The following is a 20665-nucleotide window of genomic DNA, read 5'->3' as shown; positions in this document are numbered from 1 at the left end:
GTGCTGAACATGTTTGTGGGAGTGGTGGTGGAGAACTTCCACAAGTGTCGTCAGGACCAGGAGGAAGAGGAGACACGTCTGCGCGAGGAGAAGAGGCAGAGACTGCTGGAGAAAAAGCGCAGGAGTAAGGAGAATAGCGGGTCTGGTCGGTAGTCTATTTTTCTGAGCACTGCCTGCTTCCAGAGCCTGAGAGAGAAAGCTAGAGAAAGATTTTTTTTTAAAAGACAGAAGCAGTCAAAAGGCTGAGGAAATTCAAAAACCATGCACAATTTGGCTCCAATCTGATGTCAGCCTTGGATTGTGATGGACTGCAGCATGTTCCTGCATGAGATGCCCGCAACACAAAATGCTGCATGACAAGCCAACAGGGGAAGTTTGCACAGTACATATGGGGTCAGCATCATGGCCAAAGCAGCAGAGAATCCTGCTGTGAATACTGTATATAGTGTGGTCAGTTAATAGAAGTTTGAACTAGTACTAATTAGATCTGTTCGTTTAATGTTAGTTAAGTGTTCATTTTCCTACCATCAGAGCAGTTCAAGGTTGAAGTACCAAGCTTGAGCAGAGTCAGTAGAGTCAACGCACCTAACCAAACACTTACTGATAACAGGCAGCAAAAAGCCCATCCTCACATGTAAAAATGGTTTTCAAAGACTTTTAAACTTGAAAAGTTGATTTTAATATGTTATGATCATGGCACGATATGCAGCGCAATGGCCAAAAATGTGTCTGCATGTGTAGACCAAGAGTGCGTTCTCTGTGAACAATCACCAAGTTCACACTACCGTTCGTAAGTTTGGGGTTTTTAATGTTTTTGAAGTCTCAGAAACAAAGTCTCTTATGCTTACCAAGGCTGTATTTACAGTATTTGATAAAAAAATACAGTAACAAAGTACAATTTAAGTCAAATGTAATTTATTTCTGTGATGTAAAGCTGAATTTTCAGCATCATTACTCCAGTCTTCAGTGTCACATGATCTTTCAGAAATCATTCTAATATTCTGATTTGCTGCTTAAGAAATATTTCTTATTGTCAATGTTGAAAACAGCTGTGCTGCTTAATATTTTTGTGGAATGATAAATTATTTTATCCTGATTTCTTGGTGAATACAAAGTTCAAAAGAACAGCATTTATTTGAAATAGTCTTTTGTAACAAATGTTTTCACTGTGACTTGTTCACTTTAATGCATCCTTGGTGAATAAATGTATAAAGTTCTCAGACAGATACAAACTCAATTGCAAACTGGATTGCTGTGGACCACAGGATCTGCAAATCTGCAAATTTAAATTATTACATTAGAATTGTAATCAGTTGAAAACTCTAGTAGTCATACTGTAGGTATGGAAAAGAATCACCCCTCTTTAAAATAATCATATTTTGTTGCTTTGCAGCCTGAAATGAAGACGGACACAGTTTCTGTTTTATCCAGCTGTATTTACTCAGTGCAACTTATAACATTCAAGTGAAACATATAACACCAACATGTCAGAAAAAAATAAAAAACCAGAATCACTGAGTTGGAAAAAGGATCACCCCCTTGTGTCAGTATTTTGTTGAACCACCTTTTGCTTTAATTACAGTCTTTAATCTGTTGGGATATGTCTCTACTAACATTGCACATCTAGACTTTGCAATATTTGCCCACTCTTCTTTGCAGAACTGCTCAAGTTCAGTTAAATTTGATGATGAGCGTTTGTGGACTGCAGTCTTCAAGTCGTTACACAGATTTTCAATGGGCTTTAAGTCTGAGCTCTGATTAGGCCATGCAAGGACATTCACCTTTTTCTCCTTCAACCACTGTGTGCTCAGTTTTGCTGTGTGCTTTGGGTCATTGTAATGTTGGAAGGTAAACCTTCTTCCCATTGACAACTTTCTGGCAGAGGGCAGCAGATTTTCCTCAAGAATTTGAGGGTATTTTGCCCCATTCATTTTTCCATCTATCCTGACAAGTGCTCCAGTCCCTGCTGCAGAGAAACACCCCCATAACAGAATATCACCACCTCCATGCTTTACTGTAGGAGTGGGGTTATTTGGATGGTAAGCTGTATTGGATTTCCACCAGTTGAGGCCAAATAATTCAATTTTAGTCTCATCTGCCTCAGAATCTTCAAGGTTTGTTTTGGCAAAGCTCAGTCGTGACTGCATGTGGCCTTTCTTGTGGAGTGGCCTTTTTCTTGCAACCCTCCCATACAAGCCACATTTGTGGAGAATTTGTGATATTGTTGTCACATGCACACAATGACCGCTCTTTGTCATAAATTCCTGCAGCTGCTTCAGAGTTTCTGTAGGCCTCTTGGTCGCTTCTCTGACCAGTTTCCTCCGGCTCTTTCATCCAGTTTGAAGTGACGTCCTGATCCAGGGAGGGTCTGTGTTGTACCAAATACCTTCCACATCTTATAATAGACTTCATGTGCTTCTAGGCATTGATAAGGCCTTTGAATTTTTTTTTTTTTTTATATCCATCTCCTGACTTGTGCCTGTCCACAACTTTATCCCGGAGATCTTTTGACAGTGCCTTGCCACCCATAGTTGATTGTTTGCTTCAGTTGCACTACTTCAAGGACTGAAATGCTCCAGCAAAACTCTTTTCATGCTGAGCTGATGATTCTGTATTTTTTATTATAATTTTTTTTTCTGACATGTTGGTGTTATATCTTTCACTTGGATTTCAGGCTGCAAAGCAACAAAATGTGATCATTTTAAAGGTGGGTGATTGTTTTCTATATCCACTGTACATCCAAAGAGGTAGTAAGAAATTCAAAGTGTGTGGTGTCCTCACGATGCTGGAAAACAATGACGTGAGAAGAGGCAGTTGCTCCGTGACAGTTTTTAAGATGAGTTGGGGGGATGTGTGGATGATATTCATTTAGAGTGCTGAACTCAAACATGTAATTTTACATCAAGGAAAGTTACATCATATTATCCAGTTGAGAGACTGAATATTAGTTGCCTGTGGTCTGGCTGTCTGTCTAAATCAGTTCGGTACACTGCACTATTAGGGTTGTCTGGTTGTGAGCATTAAGGAATCTAAGAATTCCAGCCATGATTTTATGTGACTAAACGAATAAATGTGAAGACGTGTGTTCTTTGTTTAAGCACCACGCCTGCCAGGGCAAAGCTTCCTAATAAATGAACTTTAGCATAAAAGCTGACAGTTTTATCTACGTTTGTCACACTTGGCTCCTCCAGCCTTTACAGCAGTCAAGGGATTAATCGTGTATGTGACTGTGACTTATAGTACTCATAGTTGAGTCCATAGCAGTTGAGTTTTATTTCCCTAGATCTATTCAAAGAGCCCCTCAATTCATTCATCTGGGATAGATCGAAGGACGTCTCACAAAACTGTCCTCAACACAGAGTGCATTTAGCAGGACAGGGAAGAAAAGGAGGCAAATATTCGTATAAACGGATGTTTTTTCAACTGTGGCCATGTGGATTTAAGAAAATAGTTTCGTAGAACATATTTATCGTATATCACAGGAGAATTGTTATGAAAATTCACATGACATCTCAAATTGTGTATTGTGTTCAGAAGTATTCTATGATGTAAAAGACACCTTTAATATGGTTGAAATAAAATGGATTTATTCAGGATCATTTAATGGCTTGCATTTTATTCATCCTAAATACAATTAATATTTTTTAATTTTTTGCACAATTAGTCAAAATTATGATGGAAATTATTATGTTTACAACAGAGATTTACCTTAATTTTTCTTCAAACATGACTCAATTAACAAAAATGTTTGGTGTTGTGAAAATGAAACCATAACTGAGGGACATCACTTTACACAAAAATAAATTAATAAATAAATTTCACGCAAAAAATATCACAAATGTTCATTTCACATTTGTTTAGATTATCATAGTTGGGACATAAAGAACATAAACCCCTTTGGACACAAAGGTATCTGAAGTTGAAGAAACATTTCTATATACAGTATATCCAAATCACCGATCTGTGGATCTGTTCATTATTCAGACCCACATGGAATCTGCACAGATAGCTCAGCGGATTTCCTCAAAATTCAAATGATCAAAGTTCTAAACATGCTCTACCCTTGAGCTCATTTATATGAAATATTTGGACTAATTTGCTAATAAAGCTTTCAACTGTCACTTAGAGTACAGATTAACTCTTTTTAGATCCTGCAGAATTCGGATCAGAAAATGTTGAAAACGTCAACAGATTCCATCTGGGCCTGCCATTATCCCATCATATTGAAAGATAGACTGTTTCTGTGTGCAACTTTATAAGACTTTTAAGCTGGCCATGAGTGCGGTATCTGCTAGGGAGAGATGTTCCATTTCATGGTTATGCTGTACCTGCATGCTCAGATATTCAGTAGCTCAAAGGCTTCTCTCTTGGCATATGGTATTTACCTGTAAACCTGCTTTTATGGCAGACTCAGAAAGATGGATTCAAACTCAAATAAATTTTATGGTTGCTGTCATGTCCAACATATCACACACACAGTACAACTAATCGATAAACAGTCACCTCTAATCTCTCCTTGAGAAACACCTGTCCCTGTAACTTGTGCTACTCACAGAAGTCCTTTCAGAGGTTCTCGCACATACTGCCATGTTTACAACGGCATGTTCACCAAAGCAGCATGCTTGAAACCCATGAAGGCACAAGTGCTGCATGAGAGGACTTTGAGTGAATAGTGTTGCAATAATATCACAATGGTGGTGAGATAAAGTACTGGTCCTCTCTGCAGCAGTCGTCCCCTTACACCCAGTGCCTTTTTCCTCTGCATCAGTGGTTTGGCTTATCTGTGTTTACCCTGCACTGACTCTTCTGTGCTGTCTGTCTGTATGACTCTATCAACAGAGGCCCAGCAGAGACCGTACTATGCAGATTACTCTCCAGCCCGGCTCTACATCCACACACTGTGTGCCAACCACTACCTGGACCTCTTTATCACCTGCATCATCTGCATCAATGTGGTCACCATGTCTATTGAGCATTTCAATCAGCCTCACGTGAGTCTATGAACACTTTGAATCTTGATTTGCTGCATTGAAACCTACAGTAACACATTTTTTTGTGAAACATTCTGCTTGAAAATCGTTTATGCTCTTTCTTTAAAAATAAATGACACCTGGGGCCGGATTCACAAAACATTCTTAAGAATAACACTCTTCAGAATAAAGTTAAAAACACATAGAACAAAGGAACCAATAGCAAGATCACATGAGGGCAAGGGAAACACGTGTAATGACGGGAACCATGACTATGGAAAAAAACAAAATAAAAGACATGAAAACATGAACATTTAACCAACATCCAAAACCAACGTTACATTACTTAAGAACTTTTTCTTAAGATTTTCATGAATCTGGCCCCTAGTTTGATATTTTTATATAATGCAAAGACATTTATGCATTATTTAATGTGGTTTTATTGTCAAAATACTACTTTACTATAAATTGTACAGCATTGAAACTGCTGAAATCATTGTTTCTATCTCACACAGTACCTTGTAGAGTCACTGAAATACTGCAACTATGTCTTTACCATCATCTTCATAATTGAGGCTTTGCTCAAGCTTGTGGCATTTGGTTTTCGGAGATTCTTCAAAGACAGGTATTGTGACCTACTATATGGCTCTGTCTAATGTAAATGTAAATACATTAACAATATATGTATGCAAAACTATACTGCGCTGAAGAAGTTTCTGGAAATAAAATCCATTTTATATTGATATTATGAGATTATATATTCTCTTGCAAAACAATTATGGTTTCAAGCAGTATTCACAAGTGTTTATTTAGTGTGCACTTTAGATGGTATTACGGTATTACACTTGCTATATACATTACATTCACATTACCAATTTATTTTTAACTTAGCCTTCTTATTCTAATTATAATCCTGATACTGAAGTCTCTCTTGGAAGGTCTATGGGGAGTCTTGTCGGTCCCCAACCCCTCAGTGACCTTGTCCCTTATCTCACACTCTCTTTGTGTATTGGATATACTTGTGTTCTTAGATATCTGTAGTCATGCGGTAATTTGCAAGCGCTTAACCCGATAAAGTTAATTAAAGACCCCATCAGCTTTGTGTACAGCAAAATATATTTTTTATCTTCATTCAGAGATGGTGTGCACTGATTATTTATTATTCAAGCCAACAAAGACATGAGATCAATGTGTGACTGTTACTTAGATCAGACAGAAAAAAATAATTTGCACTAAAGAAGAATCAAAAATATGTACACTTAAGGGATAAAAGAGGGTGTGAGTGATTAAAAGGAGGATTATGTAAATCTAACGTACTCTTATGCTTAACTTCTTTTGTTCTTTTGGCAATATTATATATATCGCTAAAATTAACATAAGACCATGTTTTAATCAGACACGTGATAAAAGGTATCTTTTCCATGTTAATCAGAGTTTTGTCCTAACCGGCCGTGAAAGCGATATGCGACGAGCGACAGCAGATTCTAGTTTAGAAATGGTTTCTATTTTTATTTGCGACATCATGGCTGGAACAACATACACATATGACAATGATAATCTGAGGTACTGATTATGTGCTTTATTTAATGTTAAAAAGGGTCTAATGTGAGTTTGGATACCATTTTTTGTGACCTTTATTACCATACTGAAAGCGACAATGGATAATAATAATCTTGAAAATAAATTAAAGGAAACATAAACGTTAAAACTCAATGTGAACCAACAACTGTATTCCCTAACAAAGACTGTATCAGTCACTCAGTGCAGTGCGCTTGCAGAGAGAACCCATCCATATGCTCTTCTGATTGGCAGTGATTGATTGAATGATTTTGTTGCATCACATAGCCAGGTTGCATCTGGTCTGGACAGACAAATTGCTTGTCGCTTAAATCTTACTGCATTGCGTTTGGACGTAATCAAGCATTTGAATCCTTAAATTAATTATGTATATTATTGCAGGGCAACTTCACTAACCTCTCTAACACATTGTAAAACACTTGTAATTAAGCGTGACAGTGTGATTAAGTCATGTTTTAATATGTGGTGTCTAGTTTCTGATGTCATGTCATGCGTAGGGAACGGGATGAATCATTGGTTTCAGTTCAATGAATTCAGCTAAATTAAAAGGAGTCATGATCCTTGTTGTTTATCATTAATCCCACATTAGCACATGTACAGGTGCAATCAACAGTATGTTGTTCTGTTTGCAATATGCTCATAAATCTGTGTACGGTTTATTTGCTCAGCTTGCCTAATGTTCAAAAACCGATTAGCTAAACGACGCTCGTTGCTGGATGCTGTATTTTAACTGTATAATGTTGTAATGTGCTGGCAGATGGAACCAGCTGGATCTAGCCATAGTCCTGCTCTCTATCATGGGCATCACCCTGGAGGAGATCAAGATGAATGCAGCGCTGCCAATCAACCCCACCATCATCCGCATTATGAGGGTGCTGAGAATAGCCAGAGGTACTTTAGTTTTTTAGCTGGTTAACAAAAAGTTATTTGCATGTTCTATTATAAATAGCCTGGGATTTGATTTGTGCCTCTTCGTGCTTTTGCCCACAGTACTGAAGCTTTTGAAGATGGCTACAGGCATGAGAGCCCTGCTAGACACAGTTATGCAAGCTTTACCACAGGTAACTAATGTTGTGTTTAATGTTGTGTTGTAACTAATGTTACATTCATTCATTTTATGTATTTATTTTATAATAAATGTATATTTTTATTTTTATAAAAATATTTAGGTCACACTTTATTTTAAGGTCCAATTCTCGCTATTAACTAACTATTAACTATGACTTTTGCCTCATTAAACTCCTAATTACTGCTTATTAATAGTACTGTAGTTGTTAAGTATTGGGTAGGATTAAGGATGTAGAATATGGTTTTGCAGAATATGTGCTTTATAAGTACTAATAAACAGCTATAATATGCTAGTAATATGCATGCAAATAAGCAACTAGTTAATAGTGAGAATGTAGTCCCTAAACTAAAGTGTTACAGAGAATAATATTGTAACAGCTAAAGTAACTCTAATATATACTGTACAGTATATTAGAGACAAAACATTTCTACAGTGTATTCAGTATGCTGTGTATGTTATTTTGCTTTAAAGAGATATAGATGTACTGCACATTTGTTTTTGTCTTTGTGTGGATATGTAAGACATGGGGGAGGACAGAGAAAACGTTGGAGATAAAGTATCTACAACACAATGCTTCTCCCCGTGATTGATTGTTTAATAACATACTGTGATAATGCACTTCCTCTCTTTAGGTGGGAAATCTGGGCTTGTTGTTTATGCTCCTCTTCTTCATTTATGCGGCACTTGGCGTGGAGCTTTTTGGGAAACTAGGTCAGTGCTGCAATCCTGCTCACTGTTCATACTGAGCGCTCCATTTAACAGTTCTAGCGGCTTTGCTCTACCTTAGCTGCCACTCTCATTTTTGGGCCAGAAATGCTTAAATTTGGTCCCCAAACGCTTCTTGGAGCTTGCTCTTGCAATGGCAGCATTTTTGTAGGGTAGCCTCTAGGCTCAAACAGACATTTCTATGCTACTTATATCCCTGTGAGAGGCCTCTGGAACACAAATGACAGGATTATGCTTTCTCTTAAAGGGCAAGCACTCTAATTACTTTAATTAGCCTTCAACTTTAAAATCAATGCTAATTATTGTGTCAGACGTGTCTGGGGGTAACAGCTAATTTGCTCCTTTAAAGATAATACAGGGAACTCTGTCAGGTTATCTCCACTTTTAGCAACACATTCAGTGATAGTTTAGCTATGCTTTTTGTATATAAGAAGTATTTGACTGTTGTCAAACTATTATTTACCTATATTTTCATCTAGAATGCACTGACAACAACCCTTGCGAAGGATTAAGCAGACATGCTACGTTTGAGAACTTTGGAATGGCCTTTTTAACGTTATTCAGAATATCGACGGGGGACAACTGGAATGGCATAATGAAGGTACTACAGTGCAGACTTTTCATTGTTCTTTTTCTAATTGCATTTAGTGTTTTATAGGTGCAGTTTTAGTCATTAATGCATTGCATATGTGCAGGACACTCTGCGAGAGTGCCTTCCAGAAGACAAGCACTGCCTCACTTATCTGCCCATGGTCTCCCCCATCTACTTCGTCACCTTTGTGCTAATGGCTCAGTTTGTGCTGGTTAACGTGGTGGTGGCTGTACTGATGAAACACCTGGAGGAGAGCAATAAGGAGGCTAAAGAAGATGCTGAAATGGACGCTGAGATTGAGATGGAGATGGAAATGGCTCGGCGTCTCAGCAACGTTTCAGCAGGGAGCTCTTCAGGGCCAGAAGGAAGGGCAACTTATGTAGGAGCACGCCCAGATTCACCTGGACAGGTATATCTGCCCAAATGACTCAGAAGTCAATAATAAACAGTGTCGAAAAGAAAGAATGTTTTTAGTTAAGCCATGCATTTATGGTAATAGAATAATGAAGGGTTTTCAAACTGGGATCTGGGGAACTCCAGGGGGCTGCAACAGAGTGCTAGGGTATGCTGTAACACTTAAAGGGGTCATATGATGCTGCTAAAAAGAACATTATTTGGTGTATTTGGTGTAATGAAATGTGTTTATGCGGTTTAAAGTTCAAAAAACACATTATTTTCCACATACTGTACATTATTGTTTCTCCTCTATGCCCCGCCTTTCTGAAAGGCGTCGATTTTTACAAAGCTCATCGTTCTAAAAAAGCGCGGTGTGCTGTGATTGGCCAGCGCTTCGTCCACGGTGAAAGCCGATCCGGCGATCCACAGCGCAAAGTTGTTGTATTTCCTCAGCAACCAGCACGGATCAGCTCCAGGCATGACGAAGCAGATATCGTCCTCTTTTGGAAGGCCAAACAAAGTAGTTTCACTTTCACAATGAAACACAGCGCCTTCACGACATGGCGGCAGCGGCAATAACAGTACTACAGCGAGAATAAAAGTTACATCTTCTTTCTTTGCGTGAACATTTGGGCGGCGTTATGCAAATCTTCCCACATAGTGATGTAGATATGTGGGGGCGTGTTAGAACGAGCCGTTTTAGGTAGGTGTGGCTGACTCTTAACTTTTATAAAGAATATCTCTTTGGATTTGAGACTTTAGTCTTTGCAACTTTACAGATCTTCTTTATGCACCAAGAGATTGTAATACTCCAAAGAGAAAGGAAAAATTGAAATAGCATCATATGACCCCTTTAATATTTTTTCTTTATACATGAAAATATATAGCTGCCTTTTATTATAGTTCTTTTATTAGGGGATCATCATATTTGTGGGTCCTTGACAACAGAAGGTGGTGTAATGAACTGGTCATAGTGTACGAAACATTATACCAGGGCTGTCCAAACTCGTGTCCTGAAGAGTTTAGCTCCAACCCCAATCAAACACACCTGAACCAGCTAATCAAGCTCTTACTAGGCATACTAGAAACTTGAAGGCAGGTGTGTTGAGGCAAGTTGGAGCTAAACTCTGCAGGACACCGGCCCTCCAGGACCAAGTTTGGGCACCCCTGCATTATACCATTTGTTCTAAGTTTAGTTTTGCACTTATTGAGCACCATTAACTCTATAAGGAGCAACCTGAGTTAGCTGCAGGCAACAGAATTGCATTTGTGTTTTATTGGGTGCTGAGTTGTCACAATACAAAAAAAATATGCTGAGGGGATGTGGACAGTGAGAAGTGAGGCTCTGCGGGGAGGCCAGGAACATTTGTTACCCCTCATGGGTTGCTCAGGCAAGGAGTGTATTTGCTTTGTCAGCTGCAGTGAGCTGGTGAATAAACCTGACAAGCTTGGCTCTAGGTGTTTATAGGTTTGTGAGTTGATGTGTGAGGGCAAAAGCACAAAAGCAGAAGAATATATTTCTCTTCCGCAGGATGAGGGGATGCAAAGAACACAGGAGAATTTGCTCTCTCCACGGAAAATGTCAGTGTCAAGGATGCACTCTTTGCCCAATGACAGCTACATGTTTCACCCTGTGAGGCCAGCCAGTGCTCCTTATCCACTAGAAGAAGTGGAAACCAGTCAAGGGTACCTTGAATTAGGTATAAAGAATCAGAGTACATGACTTTCTGTATTAATAAGTACTGATCTCAAAAGGGGGAAAAACTTATGAAAAGTCTTCATTAACCTTTCCTGTAGGCTCTATCACCTCAGTCCATTCCCAGCCATGCGTAAGCCATTCCCTGCTCCAGGTCCCCGATGTTCCTCCCCATTCCCAGTTCAACTACCTCCCCAAGATTCCCCCTCCCATGCCCTCTCCAACCCACAGCATAGGCAGGACTTTACACAGACAGGTATACTCTCGCTCGTCCCATCCGTATTAAGTGCTTCACTGTTGTTCAGTGCTTGCAGGTTACATGTTCACGTTGTCCTATGTTTATTCTTTCAGGAGGCAATTAAAAATGACTCCATCGACGTGCAAAGTTTTGACTCCAAAGACAATCCCAACAGACAGGCAGGGATAACAACAGGCAGCTTCAAGCTGCATGTTCCTCGAATGCCCCCACGTGGACATGCCCCCAGCTTCTACACCTTCCAGCAGCCCCATAGCCAGCACAATATCCTTTCTCGACCTCCCAGCCTGGCCAGCAGCAGCAGAAGCACCAGCCCCAGTGGCTCCATGTTTGATTCCGCTGATCCGATCGACGAGGAGGTCCGCCACATCAACAGTACAGCACGGCTGTGGGTAGGAATTCAGGCAGAAGCCCGGAGTCACTCCCTGTCTCCTTATACCACCTCAGGGATGCTGCTTCCCGTCCCTGTGAAGAACTGCAGCAGTGCTGCCAACTTAAGTGTCAAAGACCCAAAGAAGTGCTTCAGCGTGGACACGGAAGGTTTTCTGGAAAAACCCTATGGTACCGATGACCATCGTAGGCACTCAATTGAGATTTGCTCTTCAGTAGATGACGGGCTGTTTGGTCAAGAACTCAGTGAGAAGAGGCACATTCCGATGCGTGGACAGTCATTGCACATTCCCCGTAAGAAAAAGATGAGCCCTCCCTGTATCTCCATCGAGCCCCCATTTGAAACGGAAGTTCCCGCTTCTCTTGCATCCATGAAAAAGCTGTCGGAGAGCAGCATGTTACTACGGAGGAGGACGCCATCCTATGACCTGGCCCTACAGCGGGACTCTCTGGATTTGATTGAGAAACAGCTGTCTACCCAGCCGCTCATCAAAGTAGAGCGGCACCCCTCTCACTGTGCCGAGTATCTGTCCCTGCCGCACCCCACCCCAATGGGCAATCTGGCAGGCATTTTGTGTGAAAGCACACAGCCGTGCCCCTTTGATAACCGATTTGAAGAATCCACTGACTTCAGCTCTGTAAACAGGACAGCCCAATGAGGGACATCGGCTTTAATCAAATTTTACCATCCACACTCAAGGGTGCGGCAACTAGTTGAATAGGGGACGTCGACCTCTTTCTGTAGCCAAAGTTTTCTTTCTTTCTTTTTCAAATATAATATCATCGTGAATGCCAGCTAGGAATGGCAGCCGATCCTAGCAGGGAACAGCGTTTGATCTGACTGTGATCGGGCAAGGTGTTGAACATGGGATATGCAATTTCAGGTTTCCAAATGGAACTCTGGTTCTCATTTTAATCCCAGTGCTCAATCACATTGATTTGAGTTCAGGATGTGTAGTGTTATGTATCATCTGTATCATATTTGTCAGTCTTTCCTCCCTTTGTCATGAGCATTGGTAATGTTTTCTGTAGAGACAGAGTATACAGATTAAAAGAACTAATAAGAACTGTACATGTTATGTATTTTATTGACTCATAATGTGTAAATAGAGAACATATTGTATTAGTGGAGAAACAAGCTCTATTCATATGCACATATTTTTTATAGAGATCTATGTTTTTGCACATATCAATTTGAATTGTCTTCTGTTGTCTTCTTGTGAATGTACATTTTTTAATCAAATAGCTGTGGGATCAATGCTAGTCTGTTTAGGCCTACTGATATTGAGATGATTTTTATTTTTCTATTGGGAGGACGGGGTGTGTCGTATTATATAGATCCAATGAGAACCAAACTACAAATGATCTGTAGCCTGAGTGCAATACACTATAAATGTTTCTGTAAGTTTACCCAGTTAGGTTACTCACTTTTTAAACAAGCATAGCCAGTAACGTGTATCTCACATACACAACCCTTTACCATACTCAGGTTCATCTCAAAATGTATATTACAATTTCTGCTACACTCTACATTATAACCTAATTTAACCACAACAGAACCTATTTTAACATTTTGTGGCCCTTGGCTGTGGCACAAGTTGCATGTGAAGGACAGAGTAATTCAAATGTAAATGTGACCTTGTTCTGTTTCTCCTGATGTTCAAACTTTACAACTGTCAAAGCAGAAGACTAAAGGCTGGAATACACTACATGACTTTTAAAATCTGAACAGATTTTTAAAACACTAGGTATCATACACTTACCGACTTTGTAAATAGTGAAAAAGGAAAACTGGCCATCATACACTACATGACTGAGGATCACACACTACCAGACTTTCAAGTTGTTCCGATCATAGATATGTATGTATAAATGCCCCATTCGACGGCTCCAGGCACGTAGATGCGGCCGCCATCTTGGAATGGCCAACTTGACGTCATTCACCATACTCTAGGTTCTCACAGAGCCGTTGAGCCGTTCTGTGCAGGATTGTGGCATCTTTCGAATATTCAGTGATACACTATGCGATTTTCTATGGAATCTGTCAACTCAAATCTGCAGACTGGCTCTGACTTTCGGCAACTAGCGTCAACTTCTAGTGTATTCCAGGCTTAAAGGCGTTTATATCAGTACACGTCTGATCTATTTTTTTTTAATCTTTTCTGCTTTGAAATGGCACCTCTGGACATTAAATCGTCCTCCTCCCATTTTCACCTCAAAATTATGGGGAAGCTGTGCCTCCCCCGACGAGCCGCCACTGCTGGTTTGTGCCCTTGTGAAACAATGAGACAACTGTTTAATGAAAGGAACACAAAGTTATGTTTTGATTTTTTTTTTAGAAGTGATCAATGTGATTTATGTATAGTTAAACTAAGCCATGGTGTTTTTGGCACATCACAGGTAAACGACACCTGCGAATCCTGCTCTTTAAATTACATGACTCACACAACTACATATCCAGTGTCATCAATGTATCACCTGAGATTTAAAATAGCTGATGCAGCTTTTGCGCTGTGCTAATTTACTTTTTTGTCCATTTATGATTCTCCTCAAAAGATGGAGAGGGAAAATCAGTTGCATGTTATTGAGAGATTTAGAAATACAAACATCTGGATGTTTTACAAGTTTTTGATATTTCAATTTTCAGATATTTTGTAGACATATCTAATTGCACTGAGATGTAATTACAAGGTATTCCTCTTTGTAGAAATGAGTAAACTCACTTATTGTTGTCTAATGCAATATTTTATGATAGTCTATGTTGAGATGAGTGCAAGAGGTTTAGTTGTAAGCAAAAATCATGGATGATTACAACCGATAAAAGTATGTACTCTGACAACATAATCAGACATCAATTTAATATTGGACTTTGAGACAAATGTGTGCAGTGTTTCATGTATCTTATGGTACTAGAACCATGTCTTTTGCAAGAGAATTGTTGAGAGGTGTTTTTTAAATTGCTATTGAATAAATGATAGAGCTGTATGGATGGAGTAGTATATAACTGCTTAAAGTGTTTAATCACTTTGGGCACATGGATATTCTTAGCGGTTTTTTTTTTTTCTAGTATATGAGCTTTTGCCATTAAGCAGCCTAATGTCCTTAACCCTTCAATAAATAATCAAAGCATTTTCCTCAAGCTTTCATGATGATAGTCATTCCTCTGTCCTTTTCTCTTGTTATTGCAACTAGAACTTATTTATTAATGCAAACTTATTTATTAATGCTGTTTTTTTTTTTTTTTTGGTTTTGATATGACTTGACTGATAAAGAAGTGGTGTTTGGAAAGCTATATACAATCCTATTTTTACATTGTATTACCTTTTATTGTAATGACCACAGTTAATCTGAGGGATATTCTCTGTCATCTACAGATAAACATTTTCCAGCAAAAGGAAGATGTGTAATTTGTTTTTTAAGTTTATATAGACAGTTCAATATTATTTTAATATATTAAACAGTCCCTAAAAAAGTTTTTTTTTCAATCAGATGCAATTTGTCTTTTGTTTATAACGAGGGGCAAACAAACAGAGATAGTGAGAGTATAAGGTCAGAAGCAGAGCCAGTTCATACCCAGCAGCTTTAAAATAGTGTAGCTTAAACTTTATCTCCATACCGAAATCTCAGATGGCCAGACAGTGATTCATCTTTTATGAATGGTTAAAATACTGATGTCCAGGAGTCCGTGAACCTAGGGACTATAGCATATAAAGCTTAGCGTAAATGTGTGATATGAATAAATAGTGCTCATAAACAGCTTGTGAGATAATATTCTCAACTGAAACAAGTAGAGACTTGGACTCAAAAGCAGAATTCCATACATCATGACTTAACAAGTGGATATGATCACAGTAACAAAGGAATTGTTGACTCCCACATTTCATATGTATGCAGACATGCAATGTTAGGATCCCAGATGTAGACCCAGGTAAATGTAGTAACTACACCATCTGGCAAAACCTTTCTTTCTTTCTTTAATTTAATTTTATTTTATTTTATTGCAATTTATTCAAAAGTGGCTGAGTATTCTTATGGAAGTAAATGTAAAATGGAAGTAAGCAACATTTTGCAGACTGCAAATATTTCATATTAAAGTAGAGTGCACAGTCACTAATGAAGGGTTTAGTCATTATTATTATTATTATGGTATTTACGTCTCAGGATGCTGATTCATTAAACTTGGTGGCAGAACTGAGCGCCCATGATTAAAGATGGCAGATTCTGAATTATGTACTTCTGGGGAATCCTGCGCCAGCCGAGCAACTGCCATTAAAATTAATGAGAACGCGAACGGTATAATGGAAAGCTGTCCAGATATTATGGACTGCTTTGTGATTCACTCACTCGATTCAAATCAGTATGTTTTGAAGAATTTATTTACTGTTACTCTCCAGTCGTCGAAGGTAAGTAAAGTACATGTATTAAGTCAAGCATAACAACGGAGGAAAACAAAATGACACTTTTAAGAATTTTTTACACTGCTATTCTCCAGTCGTCGAAGGTAAAGTAAGATGAGGCACACTATTAAAGCTGTCAAGCATCACAACGGACAAAGAGTACCAAGTCTCATAAACCTCGTCCAAAAAGCTTTCTAAAACCACACTAAAGTGTTGTGAGGTGACTGAAATGCGTTGCTCATCTTACTAGAGTATTTTAAAATTACGACAAAATAATATGAGATAACCAAGATTTATTAGAAACACTGGAATTTTTTGCGACAAATATTAATATTGTTTTTGGTGCGTTATTCACTACTTACCTGATATTCAATGCTCAGTTATAAGATGCAGCTAGTTTTAAAATGATGATGCCCAAAGATGATTCCGAAAGCTGTGTGGCTGTAATAATTATTTTTGGTTGTTGGTTTCTGACTAGTCAAACGCAGTAGCAGTATATAGCGGAGTGTTGGCGTATGTCGCCACCTACTGGACAATGGTGAATTTACACACGTTGGAATAAACGGAACTTTCAATTTGCATTGAAAATGTTCCACACGGAACTAATAGAGTGGCTACACTGACGGTCAGAACGTAAAACCAAAACGCCTTTTCTTGAGTAGTTGTTTTGAATACAGGACAATTAAAAGGACAAATGTAAAATTATTACATTAATTAAGTGTTACGAGTGTCTGTCATATATCCCACTGCTACAAATATAGCCAAGAATGGTAACGTCTTACTGTAGTATTAGTTACACATTTAGTATGATTTCGAATTAGCGTTGGTATGTTTGGCGGAATAAAACATCGATAGACAGAAACATCACGGTAATATTTCAACAACAGTTAGCGCTAAAACTGCAATCTGAAGCAGAAGACAGCAATGTGGGGAGAAATCGAGCCGTGTGTCAAACCCCAGGAGGATGAAAACATGAGCAGCTGTGGGACAAGCCAGAGATGGACAGACTCTGCAGATGTACAGGTGAGATGTGTTCAGCTCATCACCATCTACAGAAGAGTGGTTTATGAATGTCATGCCTCATGAAAGTAAAGTTATGAAATGGAAATTCACCCAAACTAGTTTCAAAATGTTTGTTATTGATCTTATTGTGAATGATTCGTCCATGTAAGTGTATTTTTTAGTCAAATGTAATATTTAGTCCAAATGTCAGTGAAATGACAGACGTCTCTCTGGTGATCAAGACTTCTCCAGTCATTTAGTTTGCTTAAACTCCACCTCTTCCTTAAAATCAATCTTTCATCACACAAAAAAAAAATAGAAAGACAGAGAAAAGTGACAGTAAAGACAAAATGCTAGCTTTTCCCTGTAGATGAGATGCGCATTAAATATCGCATGCGATTTATCGTGCAGCCCTAATGTAGATAATATCTAGTCATTTTGTACAATTACCAAATGATACTAACCGCTTGTATCTCTGTTGACACTGCTCTCTAAAGCAGAAGACAGCATTGTGGGGAGAAATCGAGCCATGCACTAAACCTAACACATCTGACAACTGCAATGAACCTGCTGCTCAAGACAGATGTCCTCCTAAGACGGATCTCAAGGAAGCCCTAAACACAACAAGCAGCTCTCCAAATCAAAAGGTGAGGTGTCACCGTTGTTCAGCTCATATGTGCAGTATAATTCGATACATGATTCTAACCATGTGGCTCTTGCTTGTTTTCCTCAGGATGAGCCATCCAGCTGTCTCAGCTCAATGATAGAGGCTATAGCAGCCAGTGGGAGTCCAGTGAAAAGTCAGCAGCTGGGAGAGCCAGACTTAACTTTGGAGGAGAAGAAGAAGGTTTTAATGGATCAGTACGAATCAAAGCCCTTGGTATTTCTAGAGCGCTATCAGGCCCATCTGAAGCCAGAGCACACAGAGGCTTTCTCACACCTGAGCAGTGACTGCAGAGTGCAGTATTACTGCAAGGAGATTCAGAGACGGGAATCCAGCACAGCCGACCGGAAAAGGGTCCGTAACCATCGTTATGCAGCTCTCCGTGCTCTTCAGAAGGGTAAGCACAGGTTTTTTTTTTTTTTCAGACACCAGCTGGAATTTTAATCTGGTGTTTTTCAAATCAGGTTGTTACCTGAGTTTCTAAAAAAAAAAAAAATCTTGAAATTCAAGGCTTTTATGTAAAATTGATCTTAGTTATTTACAGACTTCCATGTACCAGCATAATTCATACTGTTGTTCATTAGATTGGCACAAGTTGCTGAAAATTGAATAAGTAGGCCTACTTTCTGAATGTTAGAACATGGTTGCATCTCATTTCGGAGATTGCATCTTTCGGAGATCGCATTTTGTCGGCTGCATACATCATTGAGGTGGTCTCATTAAGAAAAGTATCCGTTAGATTGCAAAGTAAGAAAGAAATTACAGTATTTTACACCTCACAAGGAATAAGAGTCAATTTTATTACTATTATTTTTCTTAAATTACTATTATTTTTCTTAAATGATACCACCTCAATGATGTATGCAACTGACAAATGTGACCTCCGGAGGATGCAGCCTCCAAGATGAGACACAGCTTGTTTGAAGTCTGTTCCAGAAAGTTACACAATTATATTTCCTGTTGAAATACCTCATTTTGTCCAAATTCTAACGCAGCATCAACGGCAGTCCCAAAATGCATTTCAACATGCATTCAAATGTTGATTAATTTATTAAAGTCATATATTTCATTCAGTAAAAAAAAAAGAATTGGTAAAAATAATGTAATATAAAATATATATACTACTGTTCAAAAGTTAGGAGTCTGTAAGTCTCATATGCTCACCAAGGCTGCATTTATTTGACCAAAAATATTACAAAAACAGTAATAGTGTGAAATATTATTTTAAAATAACTGTTTTGTATTTGAATATATTTTAAAATGTATTTTATTCCTGTGATGCAAAGCTGAATTTTCAGCAGCATTTACTCCAGTCTTCTGTCACATGATCCTTCAGAAATCATTCTAACATGCTGATTTGCTGCTAAGGAAGCATTTATTATGATTATCAGTAGAAAGTTCTAAAGAACAGCAATTTTCTGAAATAGAAATCTAACATTATCTCACTTTTGATTTAATGTATCCTTGTTACTTAAAATTATTAATAAAACCAAAAATGCAAGGCCAGAAAATCCATAAAATAACTCCTCTGCCACTTGCAAGAATAGCACTCTGATACTTTTGTCTTACTCAGCAACTTTATCTCTCGGCAGAGGGCCAGTATTTCAGCGAGGAGCAGATGCGTGTGCGAGATCCACTGCTGTACGAGCAGTACATCGGACAGTACCTCAGCGAAGAGGAGATCCTGCAGCGCTCAGAGGAGGCCATGAGGAGTGGCCCGGGGGGACTCGCTGACCTGCTTATCAACTCCTACCAAGAGAAACTGATCCAGAACCGCCTGGAGGAGGAGCAGGAGAGAGAGCAGTGTGCAGCGGAGGAGTCTGAGGAGGAAGGTCTGAGATCTCACTGACTGACTCATGACTGAGATTCCATTTCATTTCTTTAATGGATGAATGTGTTTTAGAATGTGATGAGCCCAGACAGGCAGAGTGGGAGCCGAATGCAGAAGAGAAAGCCATGTTGAGAGAGGAGTTCCTGAGTCAAATGCATCAGCGCTTCCTGGATGGCAAGGATGACTTCAACTACCGGTCGGATCATAGTATTTGCTCACATCGGTCTCAAATTTGGAGTATAAAAAAATAAATATTGCATTACCAGGATGTATTTCTCTTCAAATCAGTTGTTAATAATGCTATTTATTGTGAACTGTAGAGTGTTAATCGCCCATATTTTAGGTCTTACATAACCGTATATTTTAATATTAAAATAATATCTTAATTACAATAACAATAACATTGATATTTTCATTACAGTGAGGTGGATGAGAATCCAGATTATGATAACCTGGATATTGTAAGCCGTGACGCCGAGGAGCGCTACTTTGATGAAGAGGATGAGGAGGAAGAAGAGGATATGATGCAGTAGCCCTTAATGTATATGTTCTCACAACAGAAAAAATAATTTTAATTTGTTGTACATTCTTTGTCATGTTTCTACTGCTTGATATTTGTTTGTGTAGGTTAAATGTGATTATCAGCACCTCGCCGTCTTTAATAAAAGAGTACTATTTTTCAAGATGTTGTTGTGGTCATGTTTAAAGACTTTGAAAAAAAAAAAAAAATCAAGACTCAGTTGCAGGTCAGAACTTAGAAGTCTTAAGCATTTTCACTTTAAAGGGCTTTTGCGGTTAAACATATTTAAAATTCATTCTGTATGTAGGACTCATATTTTCTCATAATGGTTAATAAAACAAATGGGCCGCTGACATGACAGCAGCGTTCCAGACTTCCTTTTAAAGCTTTTTTACATTACGTTCTTCTGAATGTATACGCATGCATTCTTTATTGATCCTAATCATCTATATTAATTGAAATACTATTTGTACCATTAACAATTCATTTTAAATACTGCAACAGTTTACACAAACTTGTGATTAAATTAGAAAAACTTGACAATTTATAGCATCTAAAACATACAAGATTCCCATATA

At 38.5% G+C, this 20665-nt stretch overlaps 2 protein-coding genes across 5 annotated transcripts in view; both read left to right on the top strand.

Moving 5' to 3' along the window:
- LOC107674675 (voltage-dependent T-type calcium channel subunit alpha-1H-like) overlaps positions 1-12824 on the top strand; it is a 98535-nt gene extending 85711 nt beyond the window's left edge. The window contains exons 26-36 of the mRNA XM_016468738.1: positions 1-145; positions 4840-4991; positions 5486-5595; positions 7306-7439; positions 7539-7609; positions 8250-8328; positions 8823-8944; positions 9039-9344; positions 10863-11031; positions 11129-11283; positions 11379-12824. The exon at positions 1-145 is cut by the window's left edge and continues 37 nt beyond it. Coding sequence (XP_016324224.1) covers positions 1-145; positions 4840-4991; positions 5486-5595; positions 7306-7439; positions 7539-7609; positions 8250-8328; positions 8823-8944; positions 9039-9344; positions 10863-11031; positions 11129-11283; positions 11379-12332 — 2397 coding nt within the window. The 3' untranslated portion in view covers positions 12333-12824. The remainder of the gene's footprint in view (positions 146-4839; positions 4992-5485; positions 5596-7305; positions 7440-7538; positions 7610-8249; positions 8329-8822; positions 8945-9038; positions 9345-10862; positions 11032-11128; positions 11284-11378) is intronic.
- LOC107674673 (coiled-coil domain-containing protein 97) lies at positions 7143-20240 on the top strand. 4 transcript variants are annotated; one of them, XM_016468736.1, is made up of 7 exons: positions 7143-7148; positions 16986-17093; positions 17570-17719; positions 17806-18133; positions 19329-19568; positions 19640-19763; positions 19989-20240. In XM_016468736.1, the coding sequence occupies exons 2-7, from the start codon at positions 16995-16997 to the stop codon at positions 20098-20100; spliced, it is 1053 nt and encodes a 350-aa protein (XP_016324222.1). In that variant the 5' UTR covers positions 7143-7148; positions 16986-16994; the 3' UTR covers positions 20101-20240. The 4 variants fall into 4 exon arrangements, with proteins under 4 accessions (XP_016324222.1, XP_016324221.1, XP_016324223.1 ...); XM_016468735.1 differs by having other exon boundaries at positions 16983-17093; XM_016468737.1 differs by lacking the exon at positions 7143-7148 and having other exon boundaries at positions 16684-17093; positions 17573-17719.
- The last annotated feature ends 425 nt before the right edge of the window (positions 20241-20665 follow it).

The sequence above is a fragment of the Sinocyclocheilus anshuiensis genome, unplaced genomic scaffold (assembly GCF_001515605.1).
Source record: "Sinocyclocheilus anshuiensis isolate Anshui unplaced genomic scaffold, SAMN03320099.WGS_v1.1 scaffold152, whole genome shotgun sequence".
Taxonomy (NCBI): Eukaryota; Metazoa; Chordata; class Actinopteri; order Cypriniformes; family Cyprinidae; genus Sinocyclocheilus; species Sinocyclocheilus anshuiensis.
The sequence above is the reverse complement of the archived record's forward strand: the minus strand, read 5'-3'. Positions and strand labels throughout refer to the sequence as shown.